Source organism: Anolis carolinensis, chromosome 3 (genome assembly GCF_035594765.1).
Source record: "Anolis carolinensis isolate JA03-04 chromosome 3, rAnoCar3.1.pri, whole genome shotgun sequence".
NCBI classification, from domain to species: Eukaryota; Metazoa; Chordata; class Lepidosauria; order Squamata; family Dactyloidae; genus Anolis; species Anolis carolinensis.
Window position 1 is genome coordinate 53,260,704 of NC_085843.1, and position 20,061 is coordinate 53,280,764.

Here is a 20,061-nt window from a genome sequence, read left to right on the forward strand (position 1 = left end):
TTATTTTCTTTGCCAAAATGCTGTTCTCTTTGCAAAATTATGGTAAATCATAGAATCATAGAGTTGGAAGAGACCTTATGGACCTCAACCACACGTCGGAGCAGCGAGTTCCACTACTGAACACCTCTCACAATTAGGAAGTTCTTCCTAATGTTCAGGTGGAATCTCTTTTCCTGTAGTTTGAAACTGTTGTTCCACGTCCTAGTCTGTAAGGCAGCAGAAAACAAGCTTGCTTCTTCCTCCCCATGACTTCCCTTCACATATTTATACATTGCTATCATGTCTCCTCTCAGCCTTCTCTTCTGCAGACTAAACATGCCCAGCTCCTTAAGCTGCTCCTCATAGGGCTTGTTCTCCAGTCCCTTGATCATTTTAGTTGCCTTCCTCTGGACACTTTCCAGCTTGTCAACATCTCCCTTCAATTGTGGTGCCCAAAAATGGACACCGTATTTAAGGTGTGGTCTGACTAAGGCAGAATAAAGGGATAGCATGACTTCTCTGGATCTAGACACTATACTCCTATTTATGCAGGGCAAAATCCCATTGGCTTTTTTTGCTGCTGCATCGCATTGTTGGCTCATGTTTAACTTCTTGTCCATGAGGACTCCAAGATCCTTTTCACACATACTGCAGTGAGACAGGCGTCCCCCATTCTGTATCTTTCCATTTCATTTTTTCTGCCTAAGTGGAGTATCTTGTATTTATCCCTGCTGAAGTTCCTTTTGTTAGTCTTGGCCCATCTCTCTAATATGTTAATTTTGTTTTGGATTCTGCTCCTTTCTGATACTACTTTTACACAGCATAAATCTCAGTTGCTAATATAACTCACAGACTCTTGCTTTTTGAAGACTTTCTCACAGCAGAGAGCATCTTCAAGAATGAAATTTGCAAATAAATAAATCCTTAGCCCTTAATAAGGGTCCCAAGAGCCTCTTTTCCGCAGTCCTCACAGGAAGTAGAAAAAAAATCTCAGGGCTAAAACACTGGTTTGAACCGTATGTATATTTTCCCTCATAGTTTGACTTATGTTTTATATTTCAATTAAAAGCTCTGTACAACTGCAGATGTTATTTAATGTATCAGGCGTAACAGTGTCATCAAGGCTGCCCCTTGTAACTTCATAAAAGATTGCTTCCTATGACATCCAAATGTTGCCTCTAGGTCTTAGATTTTGGTCTTGAAATCTGAGGACCTGAGATTTCTGATCTAGCAATCCATTAATGCAAAATGTGAAGTGAAAAGATGGCCTGCATAACATTTAGAGTACTTTTTTCCCCTTGTCTAACTATGTCAAGGAAGGTTTAAAACAAAGAAGTAATCTATACTGGTCATATTTTATTGTCTCACCCCCAGTAGTGCCTTTCCTTTTACTAGAAAACTTCATCAGGCGCATTTTAAACTAGGTCAGCCGGGGGAGGGGGACAATAGCCTTTCGAACATTTTACCCACGACCACAGGGAATCGCCATAAGGCTAAATGGAGGGTTGCACAAACACAAGGACCAATTACCAAGAACACAATAATCCCAAACGAACAGCTCAGCGGGAGGTCCCAGGGGCTTACATGTCTTTACACTAATGCATAGAGCATGGGGAATAAACAAGACGAACTCCAACTTTTAGTACAACACCACACTTGCGATGTCATAGGCATCACTGAAACCTGGTGGGATGACTCCCATCACTGGAATGTAGTCATTGAAGGCTATAACCTCTTTCACAGAAAGAGAACAAAGGGGAGAGGAGGGGGAGTAGCCCTATATGTCAAAAACATTTACGTTGCATAAGAGATGCAAGACGGCAATCTGGGAAACCAGCTTGAAGGCATCTGGATAAGAATCAAGGGAACAGGGACTCAAAAAGATCTCGTTGTGGGTGTCTACTACAGACCTCCGAACCAGGATGAAGAACTTGATGAAGCCTTCTATCAGCAGCTGACCAAACAGGCACAAAGAAGAGATATAGTAGTCATGGGCAATTTCAACTATCCTGATATCTGCTGGAAAACAAACTCGGCCAAGAGTACAAAGTCCAACAAATTCCTCGCTTGCCTTGAAGACAGTTATATGGTCCAGAAGGTAGAAGAGGCAACAAGGGGATCGGCTTCTCTTGACCTCATCCTAACAAATGCAGAGGACCAGATCAATGCAGTTGAAGTGGTCGGATCCTTAGGGGCAAGTGACCATGTGCTCCTGCAGTTTGCAATACAAAGGAAGGCCAAAAGGAAAAAAGTCAAACCCACATTCTGGACTTTAGGAGAGCTGACTTCCAAAAAATGAAGGAAATACTGAGCAACATTCCATGGACACCAATACTAAAAGACAAGGGAGTTAAGGATGGATGGGAGTTTTTTAAAAGTGAAATACTCAAGGCGCAAATGCAAACAGTGCCAACAAAGAAAAAAATAAGACAAGTGCAAAGAAGCCAGAATAGATGTCCAAGGAACTGCTAACCGGGCTAAGACTCAAAAGAGATATGCACAAGAAGTGGAAAAGGGGAGAAATCACCAAAGAAGAATTCAAACGTATAGTCAACTCCTATAGGGAAAAGGTTCTCAAGGTTAAAGCGCAAAATGAGCTCAAGCTTGCTAGGGACATTAAAAACAACAAAAAAGGTTTTTTTGCTTATGTTGATAGAAAAAGGAAGAACAAGGAGGCAATAGGGCCTCTGCGAGGAGAAGATGGGGTGATGGTGACAAGGAACAGGGAAAAGCCAGAACTACTTAATGCCTTCTTTGCCTCGGTCTTCTCACAAAAAGAAAGCCAGCCTCAACCTCAGTAACATGGAATGGATGAAGGATTAGGGGAAATCCAACCCCAAATAGGGAAACAAGTTGTCAAGGAACACCTGGCCTCTCTAAACGAATTCAAGTCCCCAGGGCCAGGTCAGCTACATCCAAGAGTATTGAAGGAACTAGCTGAGGTTATTTCAGAACCACTGACAATTATCTTCGAGAGTTCTTGGAGAACAGGAGAAGTCCCAGAAGATTGGAGGAGGGCAAATGTGGTCCCTATCTTCAAGAAGGGAAAAAAGAACGACCCAAACAATTACCGTCCAGTCAGCCTCACGTCGATACCAGGCAAGATTCTGGAAAAGATCATTAAGGAAGTGGTCTGCGAACATCTAGAAACAAATGCTGTCATTGCTAATAACCGACATGGATTTACTAAGAAGAAGTCATGCCAGACTAATCTGATCTCTTTTTTCGATAGAGTTACGAGTTGGGTCGAAACAGGGAACACTGTGGATGTAGCCTACTTGGGTTTCAGGAAGGCCTTTGACAAATTCCCCCATGACATTATGGCAAACAAACTAGTAAAATGTGGGCTAGACAAAACTACGGTTAGGTGGATCTGTAATTGGCTAAGCGAACGAACCCAAAGGGTGCTCACCCTTTGGAAAGAAGTGACGAGTGGAGTGCCACAAGGTTCCGTCCTGGGCCCGGTTTTGTTCAACATCTTTATTAACGACTTAGATGAAGGGTTAGAAGGCATGATCATCAAGTTTGCAGATGACACCAAACTGGGAAAGATAGCTAACACTGCAGAAGACAGGAGTAGAATTCAAAATGATCTTAACAGACTAGAGAGATGGGCCAAAATTAACAACATGAAGTTCAACAGGGACAAATGCAAGATACTTCACTTCAGCAGAAAAAATGGAATGCAAAGATACAGAATGGGGGACGCCTGGCTCGACAGCAGTACATGTGAAAAAGACCTTGGAGTCCTCGTGGACAACAAGTTAAACATGAGCCTACAATGTGATGTGGCTGCTAAAAAAGCCAACGGGATTCTGGCCTGCATAAATAGGGGTATAGCATCTAGATCCAGGGAAGTCATGCTACCCCTCTATTCTGCCATGGTCAGACCACACCTGGAATACTGTGTCCAATTCTGGGCATCACAATTGAAGGGAAATATTGACAAGCTGGAAAGCGTCCAGAGGAGGGCAACTAAAATGATCAAGGGTCTGGAGAACAAGCCCTATGAGGAGCGGCTTAAAGAACTAGGCATGTTTAGCCTGCAGAAGAGAAGGCTGAGAGGAGACATGATAGCCATGTACAAATACGTGAAGGGAAGTCATAGGGAGGAGGGAGCAAGCTTGTTTTCTGCTGCCCTGCAGACTAGGATGTGGAACAATGGCTTCAAACTACAGGAAAGGAGATTCCACCTGAACATCAGGAAGAACTTCCTCACTGTGAGGGCTGTTCAGCCGTGGAACTCTCTGCCACCGAGTGTGGTGGAGGCTCCTTCTTTGGAGGCTTTTAAGCAGAGGCTGGATGTGTCAGGGGAGACGACGGTGGGGTGAGACCCTGGTTGCCGTGCAGAGTGGGTTCCAAAAATCATCATCCCGGTCTCACCTCCTTGTCCAGGCTGTCTTCCCATGCGGAGAATCAGCACTGGTCAACAAACACTCCAGCAGGCGAAGGGTCAGTTGAAATCCAACTGTTGTTTAACTTTATTTACATAACTATTTACAGTTACAGTCATTCACAATAAATCCCAGACACATGGCTGTGTCTCCTCGGCTACAGAGCATAGCATTCATAGTCCATCTCCAGAGAATGCTCACGCCGAACACACACTAACAAAATGACACTCCCCTGCATTCCACAGACCAAGAAGGAAGTCCCGGTCAAACAAACTTGACCCCATTGGTCCTGTGATACATCAATCAAAGCAGGTTCTTATTAACTCCATAGTTACTGAAATGTCTTGCCAAAACTAACACAGAAGGCATTTCTAACAGCCTAGATTGATTTTAACATTTCACCCAATTCACAATACCCTGACAGGATGGCCATCTGTCGGGGGTGGTTTGAATGCGATTTCCTGCTTCTTGGCAGGGGGTTGGACTGGATGGCCCACGAGGTCTCTTCCAACTCTACTATTCTATGATTCTATGATTCTATGAATGTTACCAAAAAAAAAAAACTAATGGGAGTGATGAAACATAACAATTGATACCATTATTACTTCTTTTCTGCTACCAGTTACCTGTCAGATCTTTGGAAGGATCAGGTATTCTGACACTGAAATGATCTACCCTTGAGAATGTTTGTCATTAACCTTGCTTCCATAATATGCAAGCTTATTGAAATGGTTGTTATGTTGTTCGGTCCATATGCCAGCCTCCTCCTTCCCCTTGCAAAATATACACATTCGAAGCATAGAGAATGTTTCATGTTTTCAGCAGTCTGATAATTCTTTGTTCTCTTTAGTACAACTGGGGGGAAATGCTATCTGAAACACTTATGTTCACTGTAGAATAATTACATAACTATCTAAATTTTACTTTATATGCACTCAGATTAGGTTTCTTTTGCTCAAAATGCATTTCAAAACTGTGGCTTAAAATTTCCGCTATTATTTTTCTCTATCTTTATAGGCATTTATATAATGATTTTGTGAAAGCCAGAACCTACCCAGGGGCAGATGGGGAAGAACAGCACAAACCATTAAACGATATCCAGTTTCAGTATGAAAAAGAAATTTGAAATGATCATAAAAGCACATGTACATTTATTTTTGTCCTTTACATTAGTTTCTTAAAATTTTGCTATATCTTTTGAACTTTGTTTCTGCCAACTCCATAGGGGAAACTCCTAAACTACTGCTTAATTTCAACCATAATATAAGATATACTATATATATATAAGCTAGTAGCCACTTATAGTAGGTGAATTGCTAATATGTGGTAAGAAATGTGTACCATAAATTCTGAATCCGTTCTACTGCCACAGCTGTTTAATGCCACCTATAAGCTTTTGTTCAGTTGGTATTTGAAGTATCTATTTTTTTTCAGAACATTTTCTCTTTCTGCAGGTTCACACAATCATTTTTATGAAAGGCTTTTTACAAAGTCTTCTTTACAATATGCAGGCTTTTATAATTTCTCACAGTTAAAAAGAAGCATTCCTGAATTTTCCTTTAATCTCTTTGGCCTATTTTGTCTGATTTTCTGTCTCCATGTTTAAAAAATAAGCCAGATTGGATCATTCTACATATTTTGCCATTTATAAAGTTCTTATAGGTGAAATACTCATTTTAACCTCCTAAAGTCTGCTGTTTTTAAAACCTTACATATTTTAGTCTTATCTTGGCTTTTTCTAGTACCACCATTATGTGTATTGTAGGAATTCTCCTTATTTTTTCCTTTGTTGGCTATAGATACAGATCTTTTAGCTACTCTTTTTTCTGCTTTACCTGGGTTTTTCTTTCTTTTTAAATTCAGCCTCGGTTCTTGCTGCTTTTAACTCAAGTAAGAACATGTCAGACAGAATTTTATCTCAAACTTTCTAAAGTCAAGATAACTATTTTGTACATTGCTGCTGCAGCCTATTTTTAATTGTGACCTCTTCAGAGGATGGCTGAGAGAAAGCACCTTTTGTTGGTACCTCTTTGATCCTCAGCAGTTTCATTGATTCTTTTCTAAAATGAAGTATTTCCTTTTAGCTGCATGTCAGAATCTTTAAGTAGCACAACATCATCAAGGATGTCACTCAGAGGGGGGTTGAGGAGGGAGGGAGGGATGGCTGCTGCTAACCACAGCTGCCATGCCACCTTCTCCAATTCAGTTCTTTCCAAACAACAAGAAAGAATGATGTGACATCAACAGAGTAGTAAAAGGGAAGTGGGAGACACCAAAATGCACCGTTGTATGTAATCCTATTCTTATTTCCTGCCTGTAAAAACTGCCAAACTGCCCATCGTACAACTGGTAAAGCAGAAAGTTCTGACTAGTCATGTTCTATGAGTCAAGAATAGCAAAACAAAAACAGAACCAGCCACAAAAAATGTGTCACAACAAAACCATACACAGCTATAGCTTCAGTCGGCTCAAGTTTCTTTTCTTGCTGAATAATATTTGGCTTGTGCACCTTTCCAACTGTAAAAGACAGTTTCATCATGTTGTTTATAGAGGGGTATAGAGGATATAAAGGCAGTCCTGAATTACAAACATCAGACTTACAAATGATTCATAGTTAAGAATGGAGTGAGATAATCTGAAGTGAGAGAAATCCACGACCAAAATGTTGGTGGTTTGAATCAGGGAGCAGGGTGAGCTCCAGCTGTTAGCCCCAGCTTCTGCCGATCTAGCAGTTCGAAAACATGCAAATGTGAATAGATCAAGAGGTACTGCTTTGGCGAGAAGGTAACATCACTCCATATATATATATATATATATATATATATATATATGGTTTCCCCCTGACATTAAGTTTTGTCATATCTGACTCTGTGGGATGGTGCTTATCTCCATTTCTAAGCTGAAGAGTTGGCATTGTCCATAGACACCTCCAAGATCATGTGGCCGACATGACTGCATGGAGTGATGTTACCTTCTCGCCAAAGCAGTACCTCTTGATCTATTCACATTTGCATGTTTTCGAACTGCTAGGTCGGCAGATACACATACACATACACACACACACACACACACATACACACACACACACACACACATATATACATGCATGCACACACACACATGGAAGCAGGAGTTACACTTCAGAAATGTACTTTTTCTTACATGTAAACTCAACTTAAGAACAAACCTTGTTCATCACTTGAGGACTTCCTGTAGTGGGGGGGGGGGGAATATAAGCACATGGTTCCCCACACTTAGGAAGCTGTGCAGTTTTCTGTGCTTGATATCACACCCCTCCTTGAAAGTTCAGCTTCCCCAGAAGGTGAAGCAGTTGGGGAATTCATAAGGTTTTAGAAGAGGAAGGAGAGCTGGATGAAAGGCCCCCAATCTCTAAGGAGGGTGAAGATTTTGGCAACTGGCTCAAACCAATTTGCAGGAACTTTTGACATCCTACTTTTCTTTCCACCAACGTTCCTTGAGGGCTCATAGCTGCCCTTGAGGGACAACAGCTGCCAAATTGATGACTTCTTCCAACACCATAAGAAAATAGCATATTTTTAAGAACCCTTCAAAATGTTTTTGAAAGCATTTTCCCTCCAAAATAATGAATGGAAAAAATAACAAGGTAATGATACTTGTTACATGGATACCAGTAACAATTGTATCGTTCACGACTGTGGAAAGTACACATCCTTCATTAAGAAATTCTTCCATATCAACTCAGGCTGAAAGCCTATCTGAATAAGAAGGTCTTTGCCTGCCAGTGGAAGTAGGTGAGATGGTACAAGGATAGAATAACAAATTTCCAAAATAACAAGCTAATATACCATAAAGAACCTTTAAAGTCCAGGGAGAAGGAATAATGCTAACCATTTTGATTTTAATATTGAATGTAGTTTTAAAGTTTATTATGTATTAATTTTTAATTCAATTTATTTTAGCTTATGTTTTGTATGTGTTTTAAGGCATTGAATAATTGCCATGTGTACGCTGCCTTGAGTCCCCCTTTGGGGTAGAGAAAGGTAGGTTTTAAATAGGGGAAATAAATAAATAAATAAACCATAATGCCTCGTTCTTTGCTTTGTAAATGATCTGATTTATTACTACTTAGAATAATGGAATCATATACTTTGAAGAGACTACAAGGACGATCCAATTCAATTCGCCATTAAGCAAGAATACACAATCAAAGCTATCCTGCCAAATGCCACCTATTCAAACTCCCCCAAAGAAGGCAACTCCACCCCACTCCATAACAGTGTGCTGTATTCCATTGTTGAACAGCTCTTACCTTCAGAAAATTCTTCCTAACTTTTAGGTGAAATCTCTTTTCCTGCAGTTTGAATCAATCGCTTTGCATCCTAGTGTATTCCAGCAGAAAACAAGTCTACCCCATCTTCATTTTTCCAGGAGTTAAAATTAAATGAACCATTAATCTTCATTTTACATTGTTTTCTATTAAATGTTGAATTCAGCATAGATTCTATAACATCATGCCACTGTGGGAAGATGCATATCAAAATTGAACATTGAAATTATATATGAAACTATTTTGTAAAGGCTTTGCCCATAATAAAGGGATTTGCACACCATTTTACTTATATTTCATTACAAATTCTTGCTAATTATATTAATTTGTTGTATGACAACAATAAACAACAAATATTTTAAAATATAGACAGATTAACACTGCTGTTGAAATGCTAAAATATAATTTTAGAACAAAACTGAACACATTTAGATAACCTTCAACATTTGTTTCTGTTGTTTGGGTCTTTCTGAGTACTGATTTGCCTCCACCATGTCCTTCCAAATAGTGACTCTTGGTACATTGTCAGAATTTAAATAACCCAGAGACTTGAAGGATCCTCTGCATCATTTTTATTCTAAAGTTAAACATGCTCCATTTATATTGATGCATACTTTGGATTTGCATTTTTATAGGAAGAATTCTATTAGAGAATGTATATATAAAATCTGGAGTGTAAACATACACAAACACATACACCTTTATGAGAGCTCTAGCCTTGGCTGAGATATTGAACAATGAGCAAGGAAATGTCCAAAAATTAATTATTTTCCCATTCTGTTAACCTTCATTATGCCCTTCAAAGATTATTCTCATTGAGTTGAAAACAAAATTTTATTGCCCATACCAAATAGACTAAAGGTTGTTTGGTTTTTCTTCTCACTTTTCATACCATGCTAATGATTTTCACCTCAGTGGATTTTAATTAAGGAAAAATAACTAGCTAGCTTCATAGCTCATCATACTGATGTGTGACCATGTGAAATTTATTTGTGAATATACAGAGGTGGTAGGGTACAAATTTGGCCATTGTAAAAGCAGAAGGAAGTTCTTTTTTCCTTCAGGTAAAGGGCACAACTTATACACATACCTTCAATTAAAATACCTTTCAATAATAGAGAAAACTTAACTAGATTTGGACCATCAGTTCAAGGTATTGGTTGAGGAAGAGTGAGTATGGAAGGAACAAAACTAAAGGTTTTGTAGCGATTTCACAGGCATCTGTATTTAAACATTTATGTTCAAGATTTGGTCCACAAATAATGAGAAGAAAACTTTCTGGAATGTGTCATGCTGTGTGATGGAATTTGTAAATATAGCATAGTATACTCAAAGTCTTTATTCACCATGGAACATTTTTACAGTTAGTATATTAGTACAGTAGAGTCTCACTTATCCAACACTCGCTTATCCAACGTTCTGGATTATCCAACCCATTTTTGTAGTCGATGTTTTCAATAAATTGTGATATTTTGTTGCTAAATTTGTCAATACAGTAATTACTACATAGCATTATTTCGTATTGAACTATTTTTTCTGTCAAATTTGTTGTATAACATGATGTTTTGATGCTTAATTTGTAAAATCATAACCTAATTTGATGTTTAATAGGCTTTTCCCTAATCCCTCCTTATTATCCAACATATTTACTTATCCAACGTTCTGCCGGCCCGTTTATGTTGGATAAGTGAGACTCTACTGTAATTGTATATTTTCTTCATGTTACTACATTCAAAACTTTACAAAAACTATATGATAAAATAAATATACAAGCTATGACAGTTGCGCAGAGTGTAAATTACGTCTATTGCCATATTGACCAAAGTGAGCCCAGTGATTTTTCTGAATGCTCTCTTACAGTTCAGGCCTATTCTTTGATTTCTGTTCCATGGTGTTCATCTGGGCATCTCTGAGTGAATATAGTGCATTAAAAAATCCAAAATGTCCACAGAGTCAAAGAGTAATTTTAAAGAATTTTATATTACTTACAGTCATACTCTACACATCTATAGCATAGCCCTTGGGCCTTAGGCAACAACATAATCTATTGACATTAATAATTTTATCATGGGGAATATATAGTTTTAAACTTATGGAGCTTTGTATAGTATTTTTCAGGCATATACACAAATTGGACATCTTAATTTAAATCTTAGATTTTAACAATAAGAGATTGGAATTTCATTACAGATGATTTTATCATGCAAACAAAATATCCGCAAAGATTTAAAAATAAACGGTAGCAATTCAAAGGTGCCCTGAGTGGAGAAATGCCTATTCGAGCACATTTGCTTGTATGGCTATAAAATGTCATTGCTAACAAATGTCATTAACATTAGCATAAGCATTTAATTTAAATCTTTAAAATTGGAAAGTGCAAAGTACTGGAAAAAGATGCAGTTTTATGCTGTTATTTTGTATAAAGGCAGTGAAGCAACTAGATTATCGAAGAAAACATCTTCTATTCATATTGATTTTAATAAAGACTATACAGTCATCTGTAAAAGATTTTAGGAAATAAATGATTAGTTGTGTAAATTTTTAATAAGGTCAAGAAAATGAAAAACATTTCCTTGTGGCAGAAAAACTCTGAATGTATATATTTAATAAACATTATACATTCATCCATATAAGAACACATTTATGTTCTTTTGTTGTGCTTCTCCCAAGTATAATTTCACCATAGTGTGCATATATATATATATATACACACACACACACACACACACATATACACACACACACACACACTAAGGTGCTATAGAATTTTAAATGGCTCATGGTCAACCCTTGATATTTTTTATTGAAAAATACAGGTTTGATTCATACATACATAGTTGGAAATAGAGGTGGAAAAATGGAAAACATTTGAAAAACCTTCGTTGAGTTGTGAGAAACTGTGATGTGGAAAAACTGTGATGATAATATTCATGGTTTGAAACAGTCTGTTAAAAATGTATGTTGTTATTTTATGCATAAGTCAACTGTTTCTGCAGAGGAAACAGCATATTAATTTGTGTGCAGAGCATTATGTAGATAAATTAATTTCTCTGCATGAAAATATTATTTTCCATGGAAAAAAGTCCTTTCTCTTGAAGAAATACTGCTGATTTCTATACAAAGATATCAACAAGGATTTCTTCACAAAACCAGCCCCAAAGTGCATAAAGCCTTCAAAATGGTATGGTTTTTCAATATTTTAGAGCAGAAAGAAATTGCTGAAATTACTTGTTGCTACCTTAAAGAAGAAATTTAGTAAAGAAATACATCCCTATTTGGTAGCTTGGAATGAAAAATGTGGGCACAGCTCCTCCATATAGTTCAAATAGTTCTTTCTTGCTATTTCATTAAATTGTACCAGAGCAAGATCTTTTCTCTAGAGCAGGGGTCCACAAACTATGGCCCGCAGGCCACATGCGGCCCATCAGAACCATTTATCCAGCCCCCCCCCCCCCGCAGCAGTTGCTCCCTCCTCCTCTGCCATGGAAGGTGTGTGTGGTGTGAAGGAGAAAGAGGGAAAGACGCGTGCCTTTCCCACCTTGTCGCTCGCCCCGCGCGCTCCTGTTCCACTTCCTCCCTCACCCAGTGTGCACCTTTCTTGGCGATGGAGGAGGCAAAACAACAACGGAAGCATGCCTGTGGCGGAAGGAAGAGGCCTCCCATTTTATCTTGCAACACAGACTCCCTTCTTTTGGATGCGTGCGCAGCAAAACAAGGAGGGAGTATGCGCAGCGAGATAAAGAGGGAGGCCTCTTCCTTCCGCCACAGGCACACCCCCATCGTTGTTTTGCCGCGCGTGCATACACACATCCACAAGGAAGGAGTCTGCACTGTGAGAGTTAGAGCGAGGCGCGTGTGTGCATGGCGAGACAAGCAGGGAGTCCACATGTGCCTCTCTCCCTCCTCCTCAGTCATTCCAATGTGAATGACTGAAAGAAAACTCCTCATTCCTGTCATGGATTCATTCTTCTTGAAGGCTAGCAGTCTCTTCCAACCCTGATTATTATTGTGTTGTTGTTGTTGTTGTTGTTGTTGTTGTTGGTCAGGAGTGCTTTGATTATGTTTTGGTGCACAAAGGCAGAAGGGGGTGGACTAGATGGCCCAAGGGGTCTCTTCCAACTATGTTTATTACGGTATTGTTGTTGTTGTTGTTGTTGTTGTTGTTGTTGTTGTTGTTGTTGTTATTATTATTATTATTAGGTGGCTATCTGTCAGGGGTGCTTTATGTTTTGGTGCACAAAAGTAGAAGGGGGTGGAGTAGAGGGCCCAAGGGGTCTCTTCCAACCCTCTTTATTATTTTTATGATGATGATGATGATGATGATGATGATGATGATGATGATGATGATGATTAATAGTAACATTGAGGCTGTATTTGTTCCCTTTTTGTTTTTTACTTCAATATAAGATATGTGCAGTGTGCATAGGAATTTGTTCATAATTTTTAAAAAAAATATATAGTCCAGCCCTCCAATGGTCTGAAGGACCATGAAATGGCCCCCTATTTAAAAGGTTTGGGGACCCCTGCTCTAGGGATTAACATATTCCAAAATATATAGAATTGCAAACACAAATATCTTGCTCATACAAAACAGACTATACAGTCTGGTTAAGGTAAAAAGGTGAAGGTTTCCCCTGATGTTAAGTCCAGTCATGTCTGACTGGGGGTTGGTGCTCATCTCCATTTCTAAGCCGAAGAGCCAGAGTTGTCCGTAGACACCTCCAAGGTCATGTGGCCGGCATGACTGCATGGAGCGCCGTTACCTTCCTGCCGGAGCGGTACCTATTGATCTACTCACATTTGCATGTTTTCGAACTGCTAGGTTGGCAGGAGCTGGAGCTAACAGCGGCCGCTCACGCTGCTCCCCGGGTTTGAACCTGGGACCTTTCGGTCTGCAAGTTCAGCAGCTCAGCGCTTTAACGCATTTCGCCACCGGGGCTCCTACAGTCTGGTTAAACCAACTATCATTTCAGGGGTTAGAATAATGTGAATTAATCCATTATCAAAGAGGAAAATGAACTAAAGCACAAAAGTAAAAAAGACATTCAGTCTAATAGAGTTCTATCTGTTAGGTTTGTTGCTTTATCTACATTATAAATAACTGTCATGAATGTCTAATATTGCTTTTTTTCTAAACCTCTTACACGAACATGGTATATTTCAACATTCCCTTCACACTATATTTCAGCTACAATGGTTCAATAGTATTCGGATTCCTTTTACTCTAATAATGTAAATCCAAAACCATTCTCTTTATGGAGCTTAGCTAAACATTGTCTTTAGCCTAGTGCATGAAAGTCAGCCTAATAAAACATTTTTCAAAATAGTTTCCTCAAATGTTTTGGTACATTGCTGAACTATCATAAGGTTCCTAAGACCTTTGTGATTCCTTTTTATTCAGCCTCAGGAACCTAGAACTGATATAAACATAGAGAAAGTGTTAATAAATTGAACATTTCATTCAAAGTGTTTCTCCTTGTGATTCTCCATCTTTCTCTACCAACACACTTAAATTCATAAAAATTTCATGCTCCATTTAGGAGAAGGAGAAAATAGTGCTGACTTTAGTTAAGTTTATAGACATGGTTTCCCATGCAGGCCAATAAATGTCAGTTCTGATGTTTCAGCAGAAGCTTCATATCATGTTTAAATAATAGTTCTGACCCTGCATACAGGATGCTGTCCCATGCAAAGGAAAGGGAAAATACATTTAGTGTAAAATGGCTAAGATTTGCTTAATCAGAATTCTCTATGTGTCAGTAATAACACACAGTGCTTCTTTTCTTCTAAAGTGGAAGAAAGTCAGATGATTGCTGTGCAACCATGGAATAATGAGAGCAGACACAGAGAATTAGATTTTAGAATGGACATTTAGAACCTAATTAAACTGAACCCAACCTAGAAAGAATCAAGAGGGAAGAGCAACCTAGCACAGGATCAGGCGCCTCTACTATCTGCCACAGACAAGATCCAAGAATCTTTTTATAATGATGTGTTTTAACTGTGTTGTGCTCAAAAGATGGCTAAAATTATTATTATAGTTGTTATTTGTTGTTATTATTATTATTATTATTATTATTATTATTATTATTATTATTATCATCATCCCTTTTCCTATGACCAAAATATGAGGAAGAGGTCACTTACATTCCCCAAGAGACAAGAAAACCCTCTTTTCCTTTACTGTGGCTTGGCTGCTCAACCCTAGCTGAGCACCAAAATTGCAATTCTGACCAATGGCTACTATATATCAGATCTTTATGTCCATTATAATGGCAAATAAATTCATAAGGCATTTTTAAAGGAATTAATAGTGATATAATGATAATGATTATCATAATTTCATTTCTTACCCACCTCTCCCCGTATATTGAGGCAGGGTATAACATAGCTAAAACACATAATCATCATAAATATGATATAAAATACACATATTAAAACATATTTCTATAAAATACATATTTAGTTTACAGTTTAGTTATTTAGACTTCCAATTTCTAATATTGAAAGTCTAAACAATTAGCTTCAAAAGAGCTTGAAGGAATGTCAAGGATTGTATAGGCAACCACTAGCACTTAAACAGGTTCCACTCTACGTAAATCGTTCCTGATAAAACAGTCTCTACAACCAATCTTGGAAAAGTCATTCATAGGGAGGTTATCTTGGGCACAAGTTTGTTTCCCATTTTTTAAAACTTATTAACTTGCTTCTCAAAAACACAGCATAGATTGTGAATCCTATCCTCCTTATAAAAGCATAGCTCATGTCTGATTATTTGAAACTTCATGTAAATATAAGATTAGATACACACTTAGGACCTCAATACATTAGCATTTGAATCCCGTGGCTCCCTCCTGCAGAACTTTGGCTTGTAGTTTAGAGAAACCGAGGACCTCTCTGACTGAGAATTCCAAAGTCCCCACTTTAAATTACAAACTCCACAATTCAGTAAGAGGCAGTCACTGGATTGGAAGTTCTTTGCCTACTCTTTAAAACACTAATGTGATGAGATCGAAAATCTTCCTTACAATCTACCTTTGAATTCAATGGAATTTGTATTTGTTGAAAGACCAGTACAAAAGTAACAGATCAGAAAACGCATTCTTTTATTTTTTTTTATTTTTAAAGAAATATCAGAAGGCTTTCGACTCAAATGTGTTCCTGAATGGCAGGGGGTTGGACTGGATGGCCCTTGTGGTCTGTTCCGGCTCTGTGATTCTATTATTCAGTACTTTTTTTCATTAAGTAACATTTGCTAATAGGTATACTTCAACTTCTGCAGTGTGGCCCATCACCTGCTGCTGTTCTCATTGGCAAAGTACTTGAAATGTGTGAATTCTGCCATTTTTAGTGCACCCCTTTAAATATTTGAAAGTATATCTATCCTCTTTTGTTATCTTCAATGTAGACTTAGTGTTTATATTTCAACTTTTCTTTGACTCATGCTTCCTCATTGGCAAGTGTGATATGCAGTTAATGAATCCCAAACCTTGGTTACATCTGCAAATTTGTGACCAATTCGCAAGACAGAAGAGGAAGAATTAAGGAATTGGCATTTTAAAAAGTATATGGTCTGTAACCAATGGTGAATTTTGCCATTGATTAATATATGTCATCTTCAAGAGGTGATATATAGTCATCAAAAATAACTTTGTACATATTACACACATATAATCACATTTTTCTCTGAATCTGTTTATTATCTTGATCAAGTAAGTGCTGCATTTTAGAAACTAACATTAAACATACTTTATTAGAATTTGTGAGATAGATTACACATGTTCTGTAAGAAATAAAAATAGGCACTTAAAATAAACTGTATATTCCTTTCAGCCAAGGGGTTACATTGAATATAAATTCAACAAATTATGAAGATATGAACTTATAATTGGAAGTGAAGCTAATTTTACTGTTCAGTATTAGCAAGTTGGAAAGCTGTGTGAAACATCTGTAACTTCTAACTAACTTTAAGAGAGTTATGTTAATATCTGCAGAGTATGCAAATATGCATGCAAGAAACACATCCCATTTTCCTCAGGATGATTTTGCAGCAAATGTGAAAGCTATAAAAGTTTATAACAGACATTATTAAGTTTTATAACAGTAAAGAGAAAAACAGCAGTAACAGGTAGCATTTATGAACAGATGCTCAGCTTTGTGGTATATCAATCAATATTCACATAGGATGCCACATATCTATTCCTATCTCAAAGGCTGGATGAAATCTTAGTATCTTTTAGATCACATGCATATTGCTAGTAGTTTTCTCCCTAGGGTCCAGCAGTGAACACATTTGGAGACTTGGTTTCCATTGGAACATTTACCATAAACAGAATGTATTCTGCTTGGTTGCATCTGTTGCCATTATTAGTGAATATGTGCATGATAGGTTTTTGCCAGTCTCACAAGGGAACTTAGACTGTGTGTGCATTGACTCCTAGCAGTAAAGCACAATGAGAGCAACACCATGCTTGGCCTCATTTAATAGAATTCTGCATTCAATGAGCCCAAAAGCAAATGTGATGCTCCAATCTCTGTCACTACTCAGCACATTTGCAAGGAGTGTGTATCATTAACAGCCCTTCTTATAGCTGCCAATCTTGGTTAAAATTGCTTTGATGTAGGAAAAATGAGTAGGGAAATGCTTTCTGTCCTATTCGGTTTCATAAATGCTCATAAAGTCACATTCACTTGCAGGCAGGGCCAAAGGCGTAAGAGTTGGGTTTAAATTACCAGCATACATATCTTAAAGCCTTTATTCCTATTGACTAAGCCTTGAAAGAAAGCAACATGTCAGACTTTTAATATGGGGAAACAAACAATTGCTGCAAAACCGAAAAGTGATATCAGAGAAAGGGCATGAAAAAGCATTTGGAGAATTTAAGGAGTGGTAGTGTAACATTTGTCTCCAGCGGTAGAAAGGAGACATGATCCCACTTAGATTCTTCAGCTAAGAGGTAAGTACTGTGATTCCATCATGGTTGCATTTGGATTTAGCAAATGTATTGGTCTCACACTGATCCGTTTGTCCTGATATCTAGAGTATGTCTCTGGTATTTAAAAACCATAGAAACAAAATATAGTATTTCTCTCGATTCTAAGCTATTCAAAGCATAAATAAAGATAACTTCAGACCAATGCCTCTCTATCAAGACATTACAGCTCATTTTGGTTGTCATTCATTTGTTTGGCATATACAGTTCAGAATGTATTCCAACGTGACTTCGTGAGATTTTCATTCCCATTAGAAAATAATAGAATACTGGAGTGAAATCTGTTTCCTTCTAATTTATTAAATATATATTGGGGATTTTAAGAACTCTTCTTGTTGTTGTAATGTATATTGTACTGTTCATTTATTGTACTGTTCAATGTGTTATGATTTGTTATTCTTTTTATATTCTGTTATATTGTATTGTTCTGGGCATGGCCCCATGTAAGCCGCCCCGAGTCCCCATTGGGGAGATGGTGGCGGGGTATAAATAAAGTTTATTATTATTGTTGTTGTTGTTGTTGTTGTTGTTGTTGTTTTTTCTTTCTATAGCATGGGAAGTTTTTTTTCAAACTAATACTACTGTTTTATACTACAACTTTTTTTTACTACTGCTACTTTAGTCAAGTGCCTTCTCATGTGAAGTGAGTTGAGGCTAATACTGTGTAATACTTCAAGGGCTGTTCTCAAAGAAGATGGAGCCTATCTGTTCACTGCTGCTACAGAAGATAGGAGAAGCTCTAATGTTTTTTTAAAATTACAGAAGAGTTTGTTTTTATTAAACATTAGAAAGAACTAATTGACAATAAGAGTACTGGCAACAAAACAATGACACCTCTTCCAGTTCTATGATTCTAGAGTGTACATTGGTCACTACTTCTATATATTTCAGTTGAAGTTTACTGCTTATAAATTTGGACAGATATCGTTTATGAAGACAAATCAATATGTTATGAATCTGCATATCTAGTCTGTATTAAAAGTATCCTGAGGTGACACATCCTTCTAATAGAGGAACAAACAATAAAATAATATGTTGTTGAAGGCTTTCATGGCCAGAATTACTGAGTTGCTGTGAGTTTTCCAGGCTATAAGGCCATGTTTCAGAAGCATTCTCTCTTGATATTTCACCCACATCTATGGCAGGCATCCTCACAACCTCTGAGGATGCCTGTCATAGATGTGGGTGAAAAGTCACGAGAGAATGCTTCAAGAACATGGCCATACAGTCCGGAAAACTCACAGCAACCCAATAAAATAATAAAGGCCTTAATCTATCCCATTGTCTTGGATCTTGATATTTATTCATATATTTTTCTTACAGCGCTAATTCCATGTTCAAGTCAATTGAATTACTTCATGTATTTATAATTTCTATGTATATGAGGGCAATTTTAAATGAATACACTATTTTATTTCCCCAGTGGGATGCCATAACAGAAATGGATGAATATAACCGCCCCATCCACACTTACCAGGTATGTAATGTTATGGAACCCAATCAAAACAACTGGCTTCGTACAAATTGGATTTCCCGTGATGCAGCCCAGAAAATTTATGTGGAAATGAAGTTTACACTGAGGGACTGCAACAGCATCCCATGGGTATTGGGGACATGCAAAGAAACATTTAACCTCTACTACTTGGAATCCGATGAATCCCATGGAATTAAATTCAAGCCAAACCAGTACAGTAAAATTGATACTATTGCAGCTGATGAGAGTTTTACTCAGATGGATTTGGGTGATCGCATCCTTAAACTCAACACAGAAGTTCGTGAAGTGGGACCGATAAACAGGAAAGGATTTTTTCTTGCTTTCCAAGACATTGGCGCATGCATTGCTTTGGTCTCTGTCCGTGTTTACTACAAAAAGTGTCCTTTCACTGTTCGGAACTTGGCTATGTTTCCTGACACTATTCCAAGGGTTGATTCTTCCTCTTTAGTGGAAGTACGAGGTTCCTGTGTAAAGAGTGCTGAGGAACGGGACACTCCAAAATTATATTGTGGAGCAGATGGAGATTGGCTTGTACCTCTAGGAAGATGCATCTGCAGTGTTGGTTATGAAGAAGTGGATGGGTCCTGCCATGGTAAGAAATTTTTTCTTTATTGCATCCCAATGCGATTTTTCTTTTGTTATGTTATGTTTCTGTGTAACTACTTGAGTTGTAGTCCAATTTTTAATGAATATAAAGGCAAATATTTCTTTGGGTTTAATGGGACATAGATGTTGTTCACAATCTATTATACTATTAGATTGCACACGATGTCTTCTGACCAGGACTTTAGTGAACAAAGAATGCAGAATACAATTTTGAAGTAATCCAGAATAGATTTTTTTGCCAGTTGCAATGAATGCATTTAAATGGTTGCTTTGATACCAAGTAAT

General features: G+C 37.8%; 1 protein-coding gene across 9 annotated transcripts in view; it reads left to right on the top strand.

Moving 5' to 3' along the window:
• Positions 1–20,061, top strand: part of epha6 (EPH receptor A6) — a 579,601-nt gene that overhangs the window by 117,109 nt on the left and 442,431 nt on the right. For all 9 annotated transcript variants that reach the window (XR_010004132.1, XM_062974917.1, XM_062974918.1 and 6 more), the window contains exon 3: positions 19,099–19,762. Coding sequence is in view for 8 of the 9 variants with exons in the window: in XM_062974917.1 (XP_062830987.1) it covers positions 19,099–19,762 (664 nt within the window). In the remaining variant the exon portion in view is untranslated. The remainder of the gene's footprint in view (positions 1–19,098; positions 19,763–20,061) is intronic.